At 40.9% G+C, this 24,029-nt stretch overlaps 1 protein-coding gene across 3 annotated transcripts; it reads right to left on the bottom strand.

Annotated features, from left to right (window-relative positions):
• Nucleotides 1-859: 859 nt before the first annotated feature.
• LOC127007364 (uncharacterized) lies at nt 860-20,067 on the bottom strand. Of its 3 annotated transcripts, none has more exons than XM_050878246.1 (9): nt 19,984-20,067; nt 18,682-18,777; nt 17,953-18,067; nt 16,886-17,053; nt 16,364-16,438; nt 15,111-15,333; nt 2,764-2,969; nt 2,433-2,611; nt 860-1,204 (listed from the first exon to the last, which is right to left on the bottom strand). In XM_050878246.1, the coding sequence occupies exons 2-9, from the start codon at nt 18,742-18,744 to the stop codon at nt 932-934; spliced, it is 1,302 nt and encodes a 433-aa protein (XP_050734203.1). In that variant the 5' UTR covers nt 18,745-18,777; nt 19,984-20,067; the 3' UTR covers nt 860-931. The 3 variants fall into 3 exon arrangements, with proteins under 3 accessions (XP_050734203.1, XP_050734206.1, XP_050734207.1); XM_050878249.1 differs by lacking the exon at nt 19,984-20,067 and adding an exon at nt 19,389-19,787; XM_050878250.1 differs by lacking the exon at nt 19,984-20,067 and having other exon boundaries at nt 18,659-18,777.
• Between the last annotated feature and the right edge of the window lie 3,962 nt (nt 20,068-24,029).

The raw sequence follows: 24,029 nt of genomic DNA, 5'->3' as shown, positions 1-24,029 counted from the left end.
TGCAAGGTGCTTAGCCAGGAAGCCAAACAAGCAGCGGTAGTGCACTGTATACACAAGTTGTTACTAGTTGTGCTCAGTAGATAAGCAGATAAGCTCAATGTTGTTTAATTATTAGCCAAGCAGCTCAGCAAGTTGTTGTGTAGTTATTTATAAAACAAATCAGCATAATCAGTAGCATTGAGGAAGATGGTATCCATTAGAGACCAGTAAAATTAATCAATACAGTGGATTAATACTGGAGACAGACAAAACAAAGAAAACTGTAGATAATACTTCTGTGGCCACCCATTTAGTGAAGTTACACATGAGAAAACAAGGCATTGGAGTTAGTGATAGAAAGATAAACTTCATTTCACAACAATCAATGTTCCAGTAATATTGAAGTGGTAACCTGCTTGATGTCCAGAGTAGGACAACTTTAAGTTCATTGATAAATAGGTAACAAGTTTATGGGGAGGCGGTGGCAAAGTGGTTATCGTGCGGGCCCCACATTCACCGCTTGATGGACGACGCGGGTTCGAATCCCCCGCTACCACCTGGGATTTTTCAATCACCGTCGAGTGGCCTAAGACTACCCACATGCTGTCCTGAAGACCACCGATCAACCTGAACTCTAGAGGAAACTGCCCAAGTGAATCAAGAACGAGCTACGGGGGGCAGCATGAGCCAAGAAAAGATGGTGCCACTATAAAACACTTGCCTGCGCCATAACAGGCTGGGGCCGACCACCAACCGGGCCCATCAAGAAAGCCTACAGGTGCTATAGGCTGGCATGTAAAAAAAATATATATATATGTTTATTCTTTATGGCTTAAATGGCAATTGCACAGGGTGTGTGTATGTATACTAAAAGACCCAGTCACAGCCAGTGTTTAATGTAAAATATTGGCATGTTAAAAGCACAAATTCAATATACTGTTGCTATTTGGCCTCAATTAAGTTTCTTAAAATTCCTCTTAGGGGCTGTCTTGTGGTGGTACAGTGTACGAGAACTGCGGACCAAGAGGTTGTAGTACACAAATGTTGCCACAGTGCACACCAGCATGATGGCAGAAATGTACTCAGCGCGGTTAGGGAAGGGCGTGCCGCAGATGGTATACCACTCCATGCCATTGCTCGCAGGCTTACCCTCGGGCAAACAGTGGAAGTCAAAGTAGCCCTCGTCATAGTCATTGGTGCAGAGGTACGTCCTGCGCTCCAGCTCCTGAGGGAGAACGAGTAGGAATGACAGATGTGTTGCAAATGACTGGGACTAATCACTTGCTTTCATGATAAAGGAGATAAACCAAGGATCAAAAACATCTTTCATACCCAACAAATAATAAAAGAAAATATATGAAATACAGCTCATAAATATACTGCTCCTGCAAAGAGTAAAAGCCAAAATGAGCTTATCAGTTTAGAGACAGGTGTCTTGATACTCCCCTCTTCAAGTCCTCTGAGTGTGAGTTTGGAGGTTAAGAGGAAGTGAAGAATACAATCATAAAAAAAAGATAAAGAAAAAAATAAAGAAAAACATGTGCCTCAATAGCATGGGCATGAGATGAGTTACATTAGAGAAAGGGAAGTGCACTGAATATGAGCTTCTTGAGGGGAGCATGTAGGCCAAGGGGAGGGGATGGCATGGAGTGAGTTATGAAATCCCTATAGGTGTGGTATGAGTAAAAGAACAAAATTCGCCACCATGCTCTGATCACGTGTTGGACTCATAATCGCCAGCAGGTACCCTCCTGACATGAGCAAGTGCTCTTTATAGTCGATCATTGGGTACTGAGTTGAGTGAAGTGCAGTGAAGTTGAAGAAACACAATACATGGCAGTTTAGTTTGGGAAAGGGATGAGAATGCAGAATAGTAAGTCAGTAAAGTGTAATTAAGTCAGATAGAAGAGTATCAGGTGGCTGACAGAACACTGTTAAGATTATTGTCTTTAGGTAACCTACCTATTCACAAGCTTAAATAAGTTCATATTCAACTGACACAAAGGTGATTTTATTCCAACATATTTGCATCTTGAAGCTTTTGAGAAGCAACAATGGTAAAGTGAAGTCTTCAGCATGTCTGTATTAATAGTTTTCTGTGATGTGTCCTGCCATTTATATATATATATATATATATATATATATATATATATATATATATATATATATATATATATATATATATATATATATATATATATATATATATATATATATATATATATATATATATATATATATATATATATATATATATATATATATATATATATATATATATAAATCAAAATAATATGGGCAAAATGTTTGGCACAATTAGATGAATTTGTCAATATTACTTTAGGCTTACATGACAAGTTTGGAGATGATCAGTTCATTATTATGGAAGACTGAGGAGCTTGGTGAGGCCTCATGAAAAATGGAGTAACCAAGAACACTCCTGCATGACTCACCCCTCCTATGGCAGTGTACACCTTGGTCTTCTCGTCACATGGCCCTGTGCGCTCATGCAGACCAATAGAGACTTCGTTCTCAGGGGAGCCAAAGAGCGCCATGCCCAGGTAGAGGCCATAGTGCAGCACCATGTTGAACACCACGATGATCACAGACCAGTGGAAATGTCCACTTGAGGCTACAAGACAGCATTCATAATCAAAGAGGGAGGCATCTATTTGAATGGAAAATTGCATCATATATGCTTCAATCCATTGTAATTGTTTTCACTTTTGTTAGGAAATTTGACTAATCATAGAAAAAGCTAATAAAAAAAAAGTTGCATCAGACCTTTTTGGCTGCGTGCGTTATGCGGTGGAGTTCGGTCTGCTGTCCACACAATGAGGAAGTATACAACCACAATGATAAAGACGCAGTTCTCGGTGTGAATGCCAAGAGTGTCATGGAGGGGGTGGTAAAGGAAGAGGAACTGCAGCACCCCTCCAGGCATGCCACACAGCCCAGCCAGCATGGCACACAGTATCTCCTTGCCAGGACTGAAATGAATATAAAATCTTAGAGGAGACAACTCCTTGGCCTATGTTCTTGTTTCTTGAAAATCTGAAAGCTTATTTTCCATATTTACAATATTAGGTGCACACAGGCAGTAAATGAACATAATTGGCCTTGATCATGTGCTGCAGACAGGCTGGACCATCTAAAAATGTCATGTGATCTTTGGACCTCCATGGTGCTGTGGTTAGCACGCCTAGCTACAGGGCCCGGGTTTGAATCCTGGCTCAGGCATTTGGCACACAGCTTACCCAGCTGTTCATCTTCCCTTTTAGGCTGGTCAGTAAATGGGTACCTGGGGAAACCTGATGAAGTTAGACTCTGGTAACTTGGATATCACACTGGCCCTTTGTCCTGCAGTAATGGGTTATCTCCCATCACAGGCTCAAGGGCCAACCTGATGTGTCAGGACCCAGAAAACGAGGAAACAGAGGAGTGAGATATACAACTGTGTAAACACCTGACAGGACAAACACTAACAAAAAGGGTGACATATATATAAGTGTAAACATCTCAAGTACAAAAGAGGGGAAACAACGAGGGTAAAGGAAAACAGATACCCAGAGAGGAAAGGCAGGTATACAACTGTGTAGACATCTGACAGGACAAACACTAACAAAAAAAGTGACATATATAACAGTGTAAGCATCTCAAGTACCAAAGAGGGGAAACAACGAGGGTAAAGGAAAACAGATACCCAGACTCAGGTACAGAAAACAGATGCCCAGTGGGCGTGGTCAGAAAGTGTGAACAACCATTGAAAAAGACTCTGACCCGTGACGTCAGTCGTGGCGACATGTTATGAGCCAATAATTTAACAGAAAAATCACTGAGGGAGTGTCTTAAGACTGACTCACGAATAGCAGGAGAAGTAAAACAATACAACATAATGAGCTAGCAGATGGGTGTGACAGGAAGTATTGGCCACTGGTTATGTAGAAAATTAAGGGCGTGTCAAGGATGTAAGTCCGCCTAAAGCAAAGAAAAATGTGGCCTAGAAATCAGTAGTATGAGTAGACCGAGCTTGGTTCTCGCCTCAAGCAGACCTGCTACTCACTCAGCCGAGGATGGCTGTTGTGATCTTAATCGTGAGTAGAAATTCGAGAATCTAAGGGAAACCGACTGTATTGTCCTGGAGATTATAATGTAGGAGATGTGAAGTAGGATTGTGAGTGGGACAGGATTGTGATTATTTGTTTGCGATGTAAAGCAAAGGTAAAACCACTGGGTGTGGTAAAATAATGTGTTTCCATGACTTGTCGTAGATTATACTACAGGAATGTGTTATTAGGATTTTGTGAAGAGAGTACATAATGATTGTGATGTAAGCAGAGAGATACAAACCACTGCTTGTGGAACGACGAGTGTTATTATTATTGGCAACAACTGAGCACATATTGTAGTATTATGTTTAAGACATGTCGTTTGTCATATGTTACATCCATTGCTGAATATGCCAGTGTTATGATCGTCTGAGCATAGAATATTGCGTAAGGCAATTACTTTCATTTAATTTTAAATAAATGTATATTTACTTTTTCCCTTGTTTATCCCCGAACACCAGTCTCCAATAACAACTTAAGCCGGATCACGCTACCAGGGATACGAGACGGTGAGATCATTTATGGATTAATTAATGAGTGATAAAAGAGTTGATTAAAAATAATGAAAAGAAGGGTCTAAAACTGGCGGCAGCGGTATAGGGATAAATAGGGACATGTGCTTACAGTGCTTTTGTTTAATTTACTCTGACGAGAAAACGCCTCTTATTTTCATTAAGCTTTGCTCGTTTTAAGTGGCGGAAATAATAGTGACGATTTAATTATATAATTAATGGTTCTTCGGAGGACATGGACTTTGACGATATGGTAATGGAAACTCTGGCCAACCACTGTTGTTCTGTAGTGCAATGGGTAGCACACGCGACTCAACCGAGAATTCATGAGTTCCTTCCCGGGCGGAGTGGAGAGGGATGGGCAGTCTCTCTCCACCCACGCCGCGATCCATTCATCAGTGAGAGGGTGTCATGTGACAGGCAGCGGCAGCGTCCCGCCTCCCAGGTTTGTTTGTTTTAGGATTGTTACCCCAGGATGGAGGGGAACACGGGGCTCTACGCCTCACAGGGTGGTGGTGTGCCGCGGCGGACATGCAGCCATAGAGTGACTTTATAAAGGCTTAACCCGCGATCCCCCAGGTAGGAAGTGTAGAGTATGATGTAGAAAACATGTGAAATACTAAGAAAAGTGTGAGGTATGGATAAAAAGTCGAGAATGAAAAAAAAAAGAAGCATATGGACAAATGTGTGAAGTATTAAAATAAATGTGTGAAGTAAGAGAATCAGAGGATGAGGAGGCCAGGGTAGGTACCCCCCCTCAGTTAACTACTACAAATATCATTAAATAAATAAATGAGGGGTAAATAAATAAATAATTAAATATGCACACTTGCAGTGGAAAAAAACGGGAAATGAGCGAAGAACAAAACAGGGAGTAACCTTTATTATAATAAGATGAAGACTATAACGAACAAGGGAGTAACCTTTAATATAACAAGATGAAGGCTATAACGAACAAGGGAGTAACCTTTAATATAATAAGATGAAGGCTATAACGAACAAGGGAGTAACCTTTAATATAATAAGATGAAGGCTATAACGAACAAGGGAGTAACCTTTAATATAATAAGATGAAGGCTATAACGAACAAGGGAGTAACCTTTAATATAATAAGATGAAGGCTATAACGAACAAGGGAGTAACCTTTAATATAATAAGATGAAGGCTATAACGAACAAGGGAGTAACCGCCTCACATAAATATAAGGAAAAGAAGGCTATAACGAACAAGGGAGTGACCTTAAAAATAATGACAAGAAGGCTATAATCAACATAACTCAAGAGTAACTTTGTTAGGCAGATCGCACTACTCATGATAACACATATGCAAAAGTGGCAGCACTCCTAGAAACAGGAGCGTGTGTGAGTTTTAACGGATGAATTTATTAAAGAATTAGGGCTCGCAGTAAATAACTGTGAAGCGAAACCCGTGAATATTGTCTCTGTGCAAAGATACCATATTGAAAATGACGGTAAAAGACAAGTTAATATGGAAGGAAAAGTAGTTTCAAGACTTATTGATAACACGCGATGTAGATTTGCCGACTCATATTATGGTGAGTACTGATTTGTCGTGTAGCACGAGATTATTTTGAAAACATTGCAACTAAATGAGGAACAAAAGAACGAAGCTTAAAACTGATAATAGAAGGGGAAACCATACAATTATGCCAGAAAAAATATGTCTTATATCTAGAGGTGAAGGATCTTAGCTAAATGTAGATGGAAATAAAGAAGGTCTCACTGAAAATAAGGCCGTACGTTGCCAAGCAGCGGAACCTTTGCAACTGCATGCATCTGTTGCAGGTTACATAACGCTAGTGACGCAACTACAGGCAAGTGAAGCTTTATTTGAGCCTTGTGTTAGTACTCCTCAGGCTAGAGTCTTGTGCTCAGGGATAGTTAAGTTAGCCCCTTCATCTGACAATTAAAGATCTTATGTCACTGTGCCGTATTTGAATATTGAAAGTGAGTGTAAGGATAGATGATAATACAACGTTAGGATTTGTGAAGCCTGTCACTCATGAGCTATACGCTGATCTGCCACAAGTATCTAGTGTACAGACCGCTGACACAGCTAAAACAGACTTGAAGCCCGCAGAGCTTGAAGTAAGGAAGAAAAGCCTCTATCAAATTGTTGACGCTAAATTCCCAAGTGAAGAGAGAGAATTAGGTTTTAAAGTCCTTAATAGATAAATATATAGCAGTGTTTTCCACAGAACAAGAACCATTAACAGTAACGCCCTATTTTTTCAAGCACCATCAAGCAAAACACTGATGAAGTAGTGTACAGGCGTCCATATAACATTCCTATCAGTTATCATGACAGAGTAAATGAACAACTTATATCGCTCTAGCTACAGGGTGTGATTCGCCCTTCGCGATCACCCTATAATGCCCCACTTATCCCAGTGCAAAAAAAAAAACATGGAGTACTACGACTTTGTCTGGACTTCCGGGCACTTAATAAAACACTACGGGACGACCGGTACCCACTCCCTAATATAATTACCATACTCAATCAATTGGGAGATAGTAAGTTTTTTTTTTCCATGCCTAGACATGAAACAGGGTTACCATCAAATCCCCCTAGATGAAATCAGCAGAGAGAAGACGGCATTTTCTTCTCCAGCAGGACATTGGGAATTTACTTCCCTCCCCTTTGGCCTTAAAACAGCCCCGTCCTGCTGCAAGAAAATAATAAACACTGTCCTTACAGGACTATTAAGCAACAAGGTTCAGGTGTACCTTGATGACATAATTATCCTGGGCGATATATTTTCTAATCACGCAGATAACTTAGAACAAATTCTGGATCGCTTAAAGGAAGCCAAACTGACTCTTAAGATGGAGAAGTGTAACTTTTTTAAGGACAAAGTAGATTACCTGGGCCATGCCATCCGCTCAGAGGGAATAAGACCTCAATCTAGCAAGCTGGAGGCCATACAAAACGTCCTGGCCCCCCAAACTGTTCATGATTTACAGTCATTTCTTGGATTGACTAATTATTATCGCAAATTAATTGCAAATTATTCACAAATTGTAGCTCCTTTTCTAAAGATTTACAAAGGGAAGAAAGGTACACAAAAAAATAAATAAATAAATAAATAAATAATTAAAACTCCACTCATATGGACGGATGAAACAAAAATTGCGTTCTCAACCCTTAAGGATAGAATGCTTGGTACAGTCACTCTACGCATCCTACTACAATACTGGTGGAGTATTGCAATAACAGGATAATGATGATAAACTAAGACCTGTATCTTTTTTTTGTGAGAAATTGAATACGGCAGAACAGCGGAACAATATAGTTGAACGAGAGGCTTTAACTGTAATTTATGGGTTACACGTAAACCGCCCATTAATACTGGGTTACCCTGTTGAGATCCACACGGATCACAGACCTTTAGTCTGGTTGTTACAGGTAGCTAGTCCCAACGGCAGGATAGCTAGATGGCAGACTCTCATGAGTGAGTATGGTTTCACAATCAATCATTTGCCTGGCAAGGAAAATATAGTAGCATATTTTTTATCAAGGATGAAGGCTCACAGGACACTGAGATTGAATTAGAAGGACACGCGCGATAATGTTTGTGGATGGGGAACAACAAAAACCGTGGAACACGTGGATAATGAGGGGCAAGGTATTGCACTAGTGCAGAAAAAGAAACAGGCGCCGAAAAACTAGAAAATAAAATACATGATATGTATGAACCTGAATAGTGAGTGTATTGGCCACACACTTGACTGGAGTATTCAGGAGATTAGTGAGCTGCATGATGAGCAGCCAGCATATAAGTATGCTAAAAGAAGGAAGCCCAAGAATGAAAATTGAGCAAAGACTCAGAGAAAAAGGCATAATGTGAGATGCCGCCCTGTTAGAGGTACAGGTGGAAAATGTGTTATATTGTATTGAAGATGGGCATAATCTGAGATGCCGCCCTATTAGAGTACAGGTGGAAATTATGTTATATTGTGTTGAAGATGGGCATAATGTGAGATGCCGCCCCTGTCAGAGTTACAGGTGGAAATAAATGATGTGTTTTAGTGAGTCCGTACGGAGAAGCCACTAAGGTGGTGATTCTACCCCCCAAGTATTTCCAAGGCGATAACTCTGGCTCATTCGTCGCCACTGCAGGGCACGGAGGAACCAAAGTTACGTTATGTCGGTGTAGAAAGTTCGCTTTCTGGCCTGGAATGAAACGGGATGTAGAAAATTATGTAAGGAAGTGCGTCATGGTAGTCGTTTTAAAAGTGAGTTGGGAACTTGCACCCTGCTCCTTGGCGGCAATATCCAGACGTCACCGCTCCTTTTGGAAGAATACACATGGACCTTGTGGGTCCCATGGGTGTATCGGACAATGGGATTCGATACGTAATGCCCATAGTTGATGTTTTTAAAAGGTATTTGATTATAGTACCCTTACGGAGTAAGGAAGCCCGCGAAATGGCAAGGGCGTTGTACGTGGATGTTGTTTGTGTACACGGTGTTCCTCAGACAGTTGTTACAGGTCAAGGTTCAGAGTTCGTTAATTCCGTGATGCAGGAGATAAATTGGAAGCTACCTGTGCGACACGCGAATAACGGCTTACCATACAAATGGAAATAGAGGTAATAAAGCGCGCAAATTATACTGTTGTTAACATTTTGAGGAGAATGTTCTTGGAAATGTGTCCGTTTGGGATATAATGCTACTTATAGACGTCTTGGCCTATAATCCTGCGTATTATCGCACCATAAAGGAGTCCCCATTTTATCGAGAGAGACAGAGAGAGGATTTTTAGAGATCCTCCTGTACCCTACACTGTTAGAAAAAAATTCAGCAGCCCTGGTATGATATTTACTCCTATAAATAGGAAATGGTTGTAATTGCAAGGAAAGTTTATGATATTGACTCCTATAAATAGGAAATGGTTGCAATTGCGAGGAAAGTTTATGATATTGACTCCTATAAATAGGAAATGGTTGCAATTGCGAGGAAAGTTTATGATATTGACTCCTATGAAAAGGAAATGGCTGCAATTGCAAAGAAAGTTTATGATAGATACCAGGTTTACAAAAAAAAAAGTAGAGAAGAAATGGAAAAGTATTACCAAGTTACAAAAATCAAAACTATCAACGTTGGCGACAGAGTGTTCCTCCAACATACACCAAAAAGAAAAGAAAAGAAAAAGTTGCAACCTATTTTTGATGGACCCTACAGGGTAATAGAGAAGATCAGTGATATAATGGTAAAAATTATAAACCTCAGGACTAGTAAGGTTTCAACGGTCCCCACAGATAGAGTAAAAGTCCTTCATGAAGATTGCATCGACGTGCAGCAATGTCCAACGATTAGGCGAGCATACCCTTTAAATCCAGAGACAGACACTGATCTATTCTTTGCATTGCTCAACCCTGAAATCGCTGAGAAAAATTCTACCGAAAATAATGACTCGTAGCGGAGAGGTGACTGCTACTCATGACACATTAAATAATGTTCGTTCTACAACAGCAATAAACAGCTGATGCACAGGCCCTACCTTCTCAGGTTACTCCCAAACTTTCAGAGCCACCTCGGCATAGATAAAGCCTTCGCTCTTCGACGGTACAAGAGTTGCCTAATGTAATGTCAAAACTAATACGATATAGAACAGGAATAATGTATAAGGATAAAAATGCAATAATTAAGCGGAAATATGACGAAATAAACCACAGATTGATTTGACTCTTTCGGACTCATTGACACAACAGGAGTCCCCAACACGTGCTGGCCAAAGTTTCACACCAACTTACTCTCTATATTATAGTCCTCACAGACAGAGACTATAGTACCGTTTAGCCTCACAGAAGATATTTTAGCTGCATTATATAAAGCACAGTTTTAACTGCTTCATTACCTGAAATATTATTCAAATGTCACCTGAGTATCCAGCTGTAAAAGCAATAAAATACACACTCTTTAATTTTGAAAACGAATTCAGTTTATTGTTGCATCATCTAAAAAAAAAAAAAAAGTTTTAGGCTATGTGATGACTACTATTCAAAACAAGCTGCATGCTTCTATGAATTATAGAGAAAAGAAAAAAACGGGAAATAATTTTTTTGAGGATCCTTGTCTAATAACCTATTTGGTACCGCGACCCAGGCTCAAGTTGATGCTATTCATGAAAAAATAGAGGACTAGAGTCATTAACTGAGAAGGATTTTATATAGTTAAATGTTTATTATGAAAAACTCAACATCATTAAGTAATATGCATGCCATGCAATCTGCCTTTAACAGGCTATATTCAGCTGTAGATGTATTGAACCAAGTTGTGCGCCATTTTAGTATAGACTATGGCATTAGGAAGAGAAAAAAGCTCCTACAAGAATTGTTATATTTTGACTTAGCATTGAGACACATAAGACCAGGTATACAAGATTTATATTTGAGTCTGCAGGCTCCCCTGCAAACATACATAACTCCAACCATTATGTGAAACAAACAGTTGTTCAGTACATTAAAGGAAGCCTAGGATCGGCCTCCAGGTCTTTTGTGCCTTGCAGTTCTTGATTTTTAGCTCTATATAGGGATGTAATAACTGTCCTCCAGGACAACGGCTTTACGATTCTCGTAATTTATATTTCACCAAACCTTTGCTATTAGATCCTATTGACAACTTTGATGTCTTTCGAATCGACTCCTTCCATTCTGTGCAGAACAGCACTTACTTTCTTATGTATAGTGTTGATTCAAGATGTATTGCCTTCAGTGAGAATAGGAAAATATATTTTATGCTTTCTAGTATAAAACACTGTAACAAGAATAACCATATGTTAGTTTGTCCTCCCACAGGCCCCGTCCATGAGGCTAGTAACGCAGCCTCTTGTAAATCGGCTGCTTTCTTGAAACATGAGTCAGTGATCAACCTCTGCCACACAATAGTCTTGAAAACATTTCCCCCTATGTTTTGAAAGGTCCTAGCTACTGGACCTGTTCACTTGCCTCCCCCATCACTCTGACACTCACATGCTCTACCCATCCTGTAAACAGACATACTGTCAGCCTGACGGATAATGGGATATTGATGCTTGGCAAGGTTCTCTTCGCAGTGCTGAGTCCATCCCCTACAGGAGCTAACAGCTGGCTTGCAGCCCCTAAATTATGTGGTCGAGCCGGATCAGCCCTTTCAACCCGCAATCCATTGGTGGATTGTCTTCGCCATTGTCGTGATCCTGGTTCTTCTGCTGGTAACGTCTGCCGTGGGGTATTCCTATGTCCTACGCTACGCACGACGCCGCCTAATTCCAGACTCGAACCAACTGCAGACATTGCAAGGCGTATCTTCTCCACCAACACCTGTGAGATCTCAGGGGCGAGATCTTCCGGAAGGGGAAGTAATGTCAGGACCCAGAAAACGAGGAAACAGAGGTGAGATATACAACTGTGTAAACATCTGACAGGACAAACACTAACAAAAAGGGTGACATATATATAAGTGTAAACATCTCAAGTACAAAAGAGGTGAAACAACGAGGGTAAAGGAAAACAGATACCCAGAGAGGAAAGGCAGGTATACAACTGTGTAGACATCTGACAGGACAAACACTAACAAAAAAAGTGACATATATAACAGTGTAAGCATCTCAAGTACCAAAGAGGGGAAACAACGAGGGTAAAGGAAAACAGATACCCAGACTCAGGTACAGAAAACAGATGCCCAGTGGGCGTGGTCAGAAAGTGTGAACAACCATTGAAAAGACTCTGACCCGTGGCGTCAGTCGTGGCGACATGTTATGAGCCAATAATTTAACAGAAAAATCACTGAGAGTGTCTTAAGACTGACTCACGAATAGCAGGAGAAGTAAAACAATACAACATAATGAGCTAGCAGATGGGTGTGACAGGAAGTATTGGCCACTGGTTATGTAGAAAATTAAGGGCGTGTCAAGGATGTAAGTCCGCCTAAAGCAAAGAAAAATGTGGCCTAGAAATCAGTAGTATGAGTAGACCGAGCTTGGTTCTCGCCTCAAGCAGACCTGCTACTCACTCAGCCGAGGATGGCTGTTGTGATCTTAATCGTGAGTAGAAATTCGAGAATCTAAGGGAAACCGACTGTATTGTCCTGGAGATTATAATGTAGGAGATGTGAAGTAGGATTGTGAGTGGGACAGGATTGTGATTATTTGTTTGCGATGTAAAAAGGTAAAACCACTGGGTGTGGTAAAATAATGTGTTTCCATGACTTGTCGTAGATTATACTACAGGAATGTGTTATTAGGATTTTGTGAAGAGAGTACATAATGATTGTGATGTAAGCAGAGAGATACAAACCACTGCTTGTGGAACGACGAGTGTTATTATTATTGGCAACAACTGAGCACATATTGTAGTATTATGTTTAAGACATGTCGTTTGTCATATGTTACATCCATTGCTGAATATGCCAGTGTTATGATCGTCTGAGCATAGAATATTGCGTAAGGCAATTACTTTCATTTAATTTTAAATAAATGTATATTTACTTTTTCCCTTGTTTATCCCCGAACACCAGTCTCCAATAACAACTTAAGCCGGATCACGCTACCAGGGATACGAGACGGTGAGATCATTTATGGATTAATTAATGAGTGATAAAAGAGTTGATTAAAAATAATGAAAAGAAGGGTCTAAAAGATGGAGATGAGCACCAAGGCCATGCACAGCTATACTGGATTCCCCTAACTACCTTTTTACCATTGTGATGTGTTGTGGACAAAAATAATAAAACAGGGTGTTAAAATGGAGTCAGTTCTTAATTTCAACCTCCCGTAATATGGAAAGGTAAATTAATAATCTTCATCTCTAAATGATGATACAGCATGTACCTTTGTGGAAATATATCATAGTTATAAAGATCTATCAACCAATGGGAGAATACACCGAGGGCACATTGCCCACCCTTTAAGACCATTTCCAAGGGTCTATCCGTGGAAGTCTCCATGCAGACCTGTTTCCCACACCAAGTACCTCCCAACAGTATCCATCGACTTACTCAAGCCACGAGCATAGTGGGTGCACCCGTAGCCTCTTCCGCACAGGACTGTTTCGTACAGAAAAAGTCTGGTCAACAGGTTCAGTTTTTGGGTAGTGTGCCCCATGGCCTTATGGGCTGAGTTGGCATTCTCAGATAATGCAAGAAGTGAACCTTGATCCAGTTTCAAGGAGTGAGCACAAATTTGACACAAGTCATTCAAGCAATACCCCATGACTCTGCAATGGTACTTATTACCATAGGCATCACCTTGGCCTGGCAGGTCACTATACTCTGTTCACTCGAAGAGTACATCTGGCTCCTAGCGGAGTTTTGTATTGACGCACATGATAGGCTATCTGATCATAATCTTCGCTCCCGGGCGCTGCTCGTGAATGGCTGTCCAGTCGTGTGCTCAGTCACGGGCCTCTCTGGTGTTATGTTTTTATATAATCTCCTGTGGCTCACCTGTTGTACAAGATATGCTATTTTGGTAAAAAGGAAAGCATTCTGAACACAATGGTGTAAACAGATTATAGATAAAACTGTGATATAAGCGAAACACCGAACATCTTGCACTCCATGGCAGTGATTCGCACTGCGCATGAGACTCGCTGCTACTCATGCTACAGAGGACTGAATACATTGTTCTTTCAATTATACTATCATAATTTCTTTATTTTTTGTTTTACTGAGTTGTGACAAACGTATTTGTGTTTTACAATCATTACAGAGTCTTTTTCTTTCTATCAAAATAGTGTAGGTGAGCTACGGGAAGTAATATAGAAACATATCACCAGAGGGGCCTGTGACTGAGCACACAACTGGACAGCCAATCACGAGCAGCGTCCACGAGCGAGGATTATGATCAGATAGCCTATCATGTGCGTCGTTACAAAACCCCGCAAGGAGCCAGATATATGCTTCGAGTGAACAAAGTATAATTAGTGTCCATGTCATACAGCCATGAAGTAAGATGGGGAGCACAAGTGAATTGGTTTTCCAAGTCTCTCCTTCATAGGTATCGACAACTCCATGTACTTCTGTCAAGTGAGCCCAAAACACACTGGGACAAGCTAATCAGCTCTGAGAATTCTTGATGAGACTCAACGTTGTCCTGCACTACACAATGAAGGCATTTTCAAAGAACTTGATATCCTTGACACACGGATGAACAGACAGTATTATTTCATTCAGTAAGCCTCCAAACCCCTGTACCTTGGTCTTGGCCCAAGAAGCCTAAAGATCCAATGGCTTTACCCCGTGTAGTGCTTTGAGAGCTGTCATCAAAACCTCCAGCAACCTGAGTCTTAATGCATCATGGTGGGCACTACTTACGCACAAATCCCCCCACAAAGACAGGAACTAGTGAACCCTCCTCACTCAGGATGATAAAAATTAAGAGCAACTTGAAGACAAAAATCAGTCATAATTTTTAGTAGGTTTTGACAAATCAAGTAAATAATGACTTCATAGATTCAGAAACCTATTGGTAATGTGTATAATTATTCAATGAGGTGTGGAGAAGTACCTGGCTGCCTGATCCTTGTCGTCATGGCCAGTAATCTTGCGCCGCCAGAAGTGGAGAGCAAAGTTGAAGGCTGTGCCAAAGGTGAGGTGGAAGTAGTAGGAGTTCCAAGGCACCCAGTAGTGGCGGTCATAAATGTTGGGGTCAGTGTCATGCCAAGTCCAGTGCACAAACTTGACTGCCATGATGTCGTATGGAAGGTCAATGAGGACCTCGACCAGTCCAGCTGTGTGGGGGAAGGGAAGGATTATGTCTTCTCTCCCTATCAAGCACATGCATGAGTGATGACCTAAGAAGGAAGGGTGAAAATCTTGCATGTTGCTGAAGCCTAAATTTGCCAAACATTCAGTTTCACATTCCAGTCCCCTAAAATAATGGCTTTTTTTTTCTGTATACAAGCCTTAGGTGGGCTGAATGATAAAAATTTAGTTACCGGTAACTCAAGATCACTTTCACTTTCAAATATTTTCTGCAATATGTTGAAAGCTGAGCAACATAACCCAATTCCACAGTGAAAAAATCTCTTTGTATTCAAGGACATGCGGATGGTTGAAAGAGTCATATTGAGGCTGTATGCTAATGCCTTATCCATAGAAATGAGAGAATATCCATACAAATCACAACTTTGAAAACTGAAAGAACATCAAATGATAGAAACCAAAAGACAATGGAAAAGCATTTGAAACTAGAATCAATGATTCAGTGTAAAATGTTTCAAGTGATGACTGATTTGAGATCTTTTTTGAAAGAATCATCTAGAGACTGAAGGGCATCAAGAGAAGCATATGAATTTTTTCATCATCTAAGATAAATGAACACATCTGCCACACTTACTTGCCTGGAAGGAGTTTGAAGAACAAGCACAGCATCAGGGATGAAAATCATGAGTGATTGTAGGGCTTTATATTAGATGTACTTCTCTTAGAGATGACCAGGACTTACCTATTTAGAAGTCTGAGAACAGAAGCCAAGTATTCTTTTTCCTTACTAAAAAGCAAAGCATAAGGAAACGGAAGAAGTAGCAGCTCATTCAAAATGTACAAGTAAGTTTCACCCAAGTGTTGGAAAAAAGAAAATACTAAATGGAGTGAAGCCCATCACAACAAAGCACATGCACCAATACTCAAGAAGTGAAGCTTAGAATAACTTGAATTAATTACTATAAGCAGCAGACCCCTAGAGGCTGGAGGTGTGCAGAAGCCCCAACAGCCCAGCACGGCAGCACTCTCACCACCCTTGAGTGGCAGCCAACACACCTGCAAATGGCTCGGCCCAGCGTGGCAGCCTGGCATGAGCCACCATGTAGGCCGCATGGTACATGAAAGATGGATCTGAAAGGGGGTGAAAGGTTCACTGTTATAACTACATGTACAAATGCTATTCACTTGTTCGCTTGACCTATCTAATTGCAATGAATTAGATGACTGGGAATACAACTGTTAGGCATCAAATGCTATTGTATCACATGACACTTCCATATGATGAGTAAAATTTTGTGTTGTTAAGAGCTTGAACATCAGTGTATATAAAGATGACTGGCAATTGTATATTTATTGAATTTCTCTACATTAGACATGCATGTAAATCTATAGGGAAGACAGCCAAAACTGGGTGTAGTTATACTATCAAAAAGTAATAATTGATGGAGTTATGTTCTGTGCTTCATAAAACTATGAAAGGTGATGAGTGAAGATGATCCCAAACACCTTTTGTTAAATCAAAGATTGCAAGGGCAAGAGCTAGAGCACGGTGTCCAAATAGTCAAGGGAGGAACTCACAGATTAGAGGGATGTGGAAGGGCAGGCGGCGGCCCAGCATTATGACAGTGGTCTGGGAGTGCCAGTAGTTGTCAATGTCTGGCATGAAGAAGGAGACGAGCTCTGTGGTGACGCCATGCATGTAGGTGCCCAGCCACACATACTTCCAGCGGCCCCCCACGATGAAGGCTGAAAGAGATGGGAAAGGAGGGTGAGGTGAGGCTGGGGATGGAAGGACTGGGGGATGGCAATGAATATGATAATGGAGGTAGTAACAGTGTTGAGAGTAAAGCTCATAATGTGAATCCTGCAGTCTACCACATTATATAATTTTAACTCTGAAACACCTGCTCAACAATTTTACAATCCTATAACAGAGATATAGATGGACATAGCAATGGTGGCAAAGGCAGTATGCATACACAGTGCATAGACTCGCCTGCATTATAGGTCAATACCGCTAACTATAAACGCAAAGTCAGTAATTATAAAACCCCAATGGCAGTAATAAAGATGAATGATGAATGGTGATGGTCCACACAGAGAGTGCCGAGAGTCCCCTGTAAATGACCTCAAGATATCACTCTTAACCTGTTATCACCTGGCCAGAAATTATGAATACCACATGGCAATGATACAGATGAATGAGATAATGAGGGTGATGATGGCAGCTTGTAAACGCCTGATCAACTCCTTCACTGCCAATTTCCTACAAGAAGACATCATCAAGCTACAGGAATGGAACAAAAAGTGGCTGCTACAATTCAGTTAAGAAAAATGTAGTATTGCCCCTTGGGAGGGGATATCCAGCATACCAATACCACATGGGAAACACTCCATTATCCACCACAGAGGCAGAGAAAGACCTGGGAGTATATTTAACCAGGCTACCAGTGAAAGCCAAATCCGTGCCAATCACTGCAGACGGGTTAAGGACAAGAATGCAGAGGCAATGATAAAAATGAATGTGGTAAAGGAAAATGGTAACTCTTAAACATTGGGAAAATAATAATAAAACTTAAATATCAAAGGTAGAGATGAATGCATGATGATGGTGAGGACAGTACACATTGACGGTTATTAGTCACCATGGATGAGGGCGAGGGAGGCGATGATGACAAAGGACCACTCAGAGAGGAAGTACGTCGGTTGAGCCTTGAATATCTCGCTGGGGGAGTTGACGTGGAACAGCCAGTCAAGCCTCTGTGGGGAGAAAAGGGTGATATGTTTCACTCTATTAATGGTCTCTCAAGAGCATTCTTTATATTATTTATCTTTCCTTGTCTTCAAACATAATACATATCAGCCTTGTTCTCTTAATTGTAAGTTTCCTTTCTCTCAATCTTCAGCATTCCTCAAGTTTAGTTTGTTGTGTATTACTTTATCATAGTAAGTATGCTCTCTCTCTTTTGTATGAGCTACAGGTCTAAGGGGAAATAGGAGAAATACACATCCTATAACTTTGAATCTTTTTGTAATATGTAAGGAACAAAATCTGACATGATGATAGTGATATGGATTATGGTGCAAATTCATACTGAAAGATGAACTCTAATATAGCACACTAGAGGAAAAGCAAATTTTGTATGACAAATAAGGAGTGGTGGAATTCAAAATGAAAGAAATTATTATATACACATTCCTTTTGTTTAAAAAATATGGTTGTAAAATTTAAACTGGATGATCAGACTTATAGAACATGTCAAGAATATATTTCAGGCTCGCCAAACAACATGAAAAATAACTGCTCTTAGCCTTGTTATAAGTTTCCTGCCTCCTCTGCCCTCATCCTACCTAGCAGTGGCCGAGTGACTCACGTCCTTGAAGGTGTAGTTGGCTGTCTCCTCCCCAAAGCCCTGCAGCTCCTGGGGGTTGGTCATGGTGGTGGGGTTTGTTCACCGGAGCCACAGAACCTGCACAAAATAGCAATGTTAAGGCAAGGATTGTTTGTTGAGTATGTCATGGGTTCAGGGTCATTTTTTTTATTTTTTTTTATTTTTTAGTTGTGTTCTAGGTTGATATTTGGTACATCTCGGTGAAGGTTTACTGGGAAATTTAAAAGTAATGCACATTGAAGTTCAAGGAATGATCGGAATCACTACTATTTTTAGATGAGAAATGTAAATGATATTTTTTTTGTGAGGGCAAAAAAAATAAAAAAATAAAAATAAATAAATAAAAAAGTTTGTGGGTGAAGGAGACTGTCAGCAAGGAAAACTGTCAGTAACAAAAACGAGACAGAAGTACTGGAATCCTTGCAGGCTAAGAGGAAGTGATCTTCAATGACATAATTGAACTCATAATGACAGAAAATAATAATAATAATAATAATAATAATAATAATAATAATAATAATAATAATAATAGGTAAAATTAAATAAATCCAATATGAAACTACAATTACTGCTAGCTAATGATAATATTATTGTAATCACTGTCATTGATATTCTTTATATGTTATAATTATTATATGCATCGGATTATTGACTGCACAAGGCAAAAATCATGTAGCTACACGCTCGACCTGCATCATGTCCCAGGACCCAAGGAAGGCACCGTGCCATCGGTACTGAGTGCCGAGGTGTAGTGCACACCCAGCATATATTTTCCTCAGGTCCTCCGGGGACACTAAATCAGGCCCCCTTCACACGTGGCCACATAGCAGCAGCGCTGCCGCTGGTAAATAATGAAGATGAATGGAGGTTTTCACACGCAGCCACGATCACAAAAAAGTAGCGCTGCAGACGGATTTGAGGGGTTGCCTTCGCCGCCAGTGGCGATCTTAAAAAGTAGTGCTGTTTGTCGCGATACATGGCATTCAATAGGAGCTTTCACACGTAGCTGCAGCAGCGCCACTTTTTCTTTAGCAGCGCGTGCGTGACACGACTGTAGCGCTGCTAACGGCCGACTCAATTTTAGCAGCGCTGCTGAGAAGCGCTGCTAAGTGTCCATGTCTGAAAGGGGCCTTTGAAGCGTTTCTCAGCAGCGCTGCTAAAATTGAATCGCGCGCTAACAGCGCCACCGACGCGGGTGAGTGGCGCTGCTGAGAAGCGCTGCTAAGTGGCCCCGTGAGAAAGGGGCCTTAGCGGAAGATATCACATGAGTCGCGCGGCACTCACCCACAACACCTCCCGCAGCGGCCGATCAGCTGGCCAGTGTTTACCTCGTGCGGCTGCCGGGTGCCTAGGCGCGGGGACACGTCGTACTGCAACCAAAATAGGGATCAATAGTGCGACTACATAACGGAGAAACACCCAATGCACTTATGTTTCTTCGGTTTAATGAAATTTAATTATTGTTAGTAAAAATATCGCATTTAGTGTAAAGGATATTCATCGTACGTCTGCCGCGGAGGCTGGGGAGGCGTGTCACCTGATGCTGCCACGCTGCTCCTCGTGGCGGCCGCGGTGCCGACATGTGATAACCAAGATCTAAGTCTACTACTCAAGATACTTAGATCTTGGTGATAACGAACCGTGGTGACGGACAGAGGCCTTGACCCTTGACCTTGATCACGCAGGCCCGATAGTAGACAAGTGGTTTTGGAAACGGTAAAAGAGGACATGGTGGTGAAGGAGGAGGACATTGTGGTGGTGGAGGAGTAATTTTTGGGGGAGCAGGAGGGGAAAATAAGAAGAAAAGGATGAAGGGAAGGAGTAGAAAAAAGAGAAAGTATATAGAACAGGCAACAAGTATGATAATAGGTAGGTAGAGGAGGACATGATGGTAGTGGTGGAGAAGAAAGAGTAGGAAGAGGAGTAAAAAGAAAAGTAAAAAAAATGGGAAGAGGAGAAGAAAAGAAGGAAGAAGGGAAGGGGGAGAATAATAAGAGAAAACATGGAAAAGCAATCAAGAAAGATAATAATAATAATAATAATAATAATAATAATAATAATAATAGAAGAAGAAGAAGAAAATAATAACTCGAAAACGTGGCACAGTTGTGACTCGTATGATAAGTCAATAATATACTGAGCAGCAAAAGTGTAGCTGACCAACAAACATCAGCTAACGAAATATTAAAAGCCTTTTACAGAGACGTCACTATGAAAGCCATTAAGGCCACCCATGCATAAACCTCTGAGCTAGCTTGAGGCAGTAAGGGTCATAACGACATGGACTTCTAATCAATCTGTGGCCAAGCTCCTCTGCCTATCACTACCCTACTTACCTTCTTATTACTAGGCCTCTCGAACCTTCTTATAGCCATGACCCTTTCACTGTGGGAATGCTATGGAGGCGGGGGTTGGAGCTCAATGCGAGGTGTGTTCTAGGCCCATAATATAGACTCTCCCTTCCTGGGCCGTTCCAATCCCTGCGAACTTTTTATGAACCACGTTTACGGGTTGATGTCTACATTCAGCATATTATTTTTTTTCTGTTAGTAATGTTATGGTGTAAATAGGTCAAGAAAAAAAATGAAAGTAAAGTATGGGAAGTTCACTGAATCCATAAAACAATTTAGAGCTGTGGTTGGCGTCTTAGTGTAACTTATATTATTAGTAAGGGAGAGCATGGAATACGGCCGTTAGCCTCTTGTCTTGAACTTGACCCTCGACCTTTCTAACTTTTCACGGTCTTCTTCCTACCTCTTACTTTTTCTTTACTCCTTTCGCAACCCCTTCAATAACAAATGATCCAGAAAAAAAAAATATTCTCTTCATATAGCATAGCCCATTGCAGTTTCAAACCAATTATACGACAATACGGGAGAAAATTGGACCGCTGAAAACAAACACAGGGGAGCTAGTAGAAAATTACGAAAATATGAGCACATTGTTGAACGACTACTTCCTTTCAGTATTCACACAGGAGGATCGAACGACTATACCGGAAAGAGTTCAGGTGTACGAGGGCGGGGATGGCGATAAATTGAGGGATATAATCATTACCAGGCAAGTAGTTCAGGATGAGATAGATAAGCTTAAGAAGAACAAGTCGCCAGGTCCTGACGGGATATTTCCGAGGGTATTAAAGGAGTTAGGTGATATAATCAGTGACCCACTAACCGACATCTTTAAGATGTCGGTAAATACTGGCTATGTGCCGAGCCTATGGAAAGTAGCTAATGTGACGCCGATTTTTAAAAAGGGGGACAGGTCAGTTGCTTCAAACTATCGCCCAATTAGCTTAACATCGGTTATAGGGAAGATGCTGGAGTCCATAATAGCCAGGAACATTCGGGAGCATTTAGAGAAACATAGCTTAATTCACGACTCGCAGCATGGGTTCACAAAAGGTAGGTCATGCCTCACCAATCTCTTGTCCTTCTACAATAAAGTATTTGAGGCGGTTGACAGAGATGAAAATTATGATGTAATCTATCTTGATTTTAGTAAAGCGTTTGACAAAGTTCCTCACCAACGACTGTTGCTTAAATTACAGGCTCACGGAGTAGAGGGTAAAGTTTTGAACTGGGTCAAGGCGTGGCTTTGCAATAGGAAGCAAAGAGTGCAAATCAATGGTAAAAGATCTGACTGGGGATGTGTTACGAGTGGGGTCCCACAAGGTTCGGTATTAAGTCCACTTTTGTTTATTATTTATATCAATGACTTAGACACAGGAATTAGTAGTGATGTTAGTAAATTTGCAAATGATACCAAGATCGGTAGAGTAATTGAGTCGGATCAGGACGCTAGTATTCTCCAAGGTGAACTCAACAGATTATATGACTGGGCGGATAAATGGCAGATGGAGTTCAATGTAGGGAAGTGCAGTATTCTGAGTGTAGGTAGGAACAACCCCTCACATAACTATTGCTTAAATGACACTCATAAGTAGGTCTGGGTGCGAGAGGGATTTAGGGGTCTTAGTGAGCTCTGATCTCCGTCTAAGGGCACAATGCATTCAAGCTAGAAATCGAGCTAATAGGGTACTGGGATTTATTTCAAGGAGCGTAAGCAACAGAAGCCCCGAAGTCTTCCTCAAACTATATTTAGCATTAGTTAGGCCTCATCTTGACTATGCGGTTCAGTTCTGGTCACCCTACTATAGAATGGATATCAAAATGTTAGAATCGGTGCAGAGGAGGATGACTAAGATGATTCAGGGGTTGAGAAACTTGCCATACGAGGAAAGACTCAAACAGTTAAACTTGCATTCTCTAGAAAGGCGAAGGGTGCGTGGAGACATGATCGAGGTTTATAAATGGATGAAGGGCTTTAATAAGGGAGACATTCATAAGGTTTTGTTGGTAAGAGAACCGGGTAGGACACGAAGTAACGGGTTTAAACTGGATAAATTCAGATTCAACAGGGACATAGGCAAAAATTGGTTTACTAACAGGGTGGTGGATGAGTGGAATAGGCTTAGCAGTCATGTGGTGAGTGCCAATACAATTGTCACATTCAAAATTAGACTAGATAAATTCATGGACAGCGATATTAGGTGGGGTTAGATACACGGGAGCTTAGGGTCAAAGGAGCTGCCTCGTACAGGCCTACCGGCCTCTTGCAGACTCCTGCGTTCTTATGTTCTTATGTTAATACATAGATAGTCCTGGCTGTCTAGTGCTGGGATATTATTAATTCATTCATTACTACTCTTACCCATTACCTCTCCTTCCCAGCCCCCCTCCCTATCTACTCCACAGACACCTGAGTTACATGTACACCAGACGCCCTTAGGTTACTATCTCTTATCTCTGCCAGTCATCATCCGCCGCTTATAAGTTGGTATCTGTCAGTCTCTTAATTCCCTGTTACATGTAGAAGAATAAGGTGTCTCGTATACAGATTTCCCAGTGGATTCTTCCCCTTAAGCACCACCATTTCGAACAGCTGGGCATATTCAGTCACTACGCACTAGTTAGTACTCAAAGGGTTAAAGTTGACCTGTTAATGAAGTTAATTTTCGTCAAGCTAAAGAGTGTGGCATAGACTCGTATTTTCAAACGTATCGGCGCCTCTGTACTCCTGTTTGAAAAGCCTCTTGTAAAAGTTGTTGGGTTTTCCTTGGACTGTTTTGTGATGGTGGTGATAGTTGTGCACGGCTTAAGCAAAAAAAAAAAAAAAAAAAACCCACCCCCATGAAGACCCGATTAATCTTCTCTGTGTCCTTGAGAAATAATTGTAATTGGACCCCGATTCGTTTAAGAATATGGAACTTAATTTTTTCAGGTCATTGTCCTTTTGATATGGTTGCGTACTTATTGGTGTACTGCTGA

This window comes from Eriocheir sinensis, chromosome 35 (assembly GCF_024679095.1).
Source record: "Eriocheir sinensis breed Jianghai 21 chromosome 35, ASM2467909v1, whole genome shotgun sequence".
Classification (NCBI taxonomy): Eukaryota; Metazoa; Arthropoda; class Malacostraca; order Decapoda; family Varunidae; genus Eriocheir; species Eriocheir sinensis.
This window is presented reverse-complemented; position numbering and strand designations above follow the sequence as displayed.

Bases quoted from the DNA above. Each gene is read 5' to 3' on its own strand.
- LOC127007364 (XM_050878246.1), bottom strand. From the start codon at position 18,744: ATGACCAACCCCCAGGAGCTGCAGGGCTTTGGGGAGGAGACAGCCAAC. The intron at 2,970-15,110 runs GTACTTCTCCAC...TATTCATTTCAG, and splicing joins GACAAGGATCAGGCAGCCAG to TCCTGGCAAGGAGATACTGT. The intron at 2,612-2,763 runs GTCTGATGCAAC...GCTGTCTTGTAG, and splicing joins TAACGCACGCAGCCAAAAAG to CCTCAAGTGGACATTTCCAC.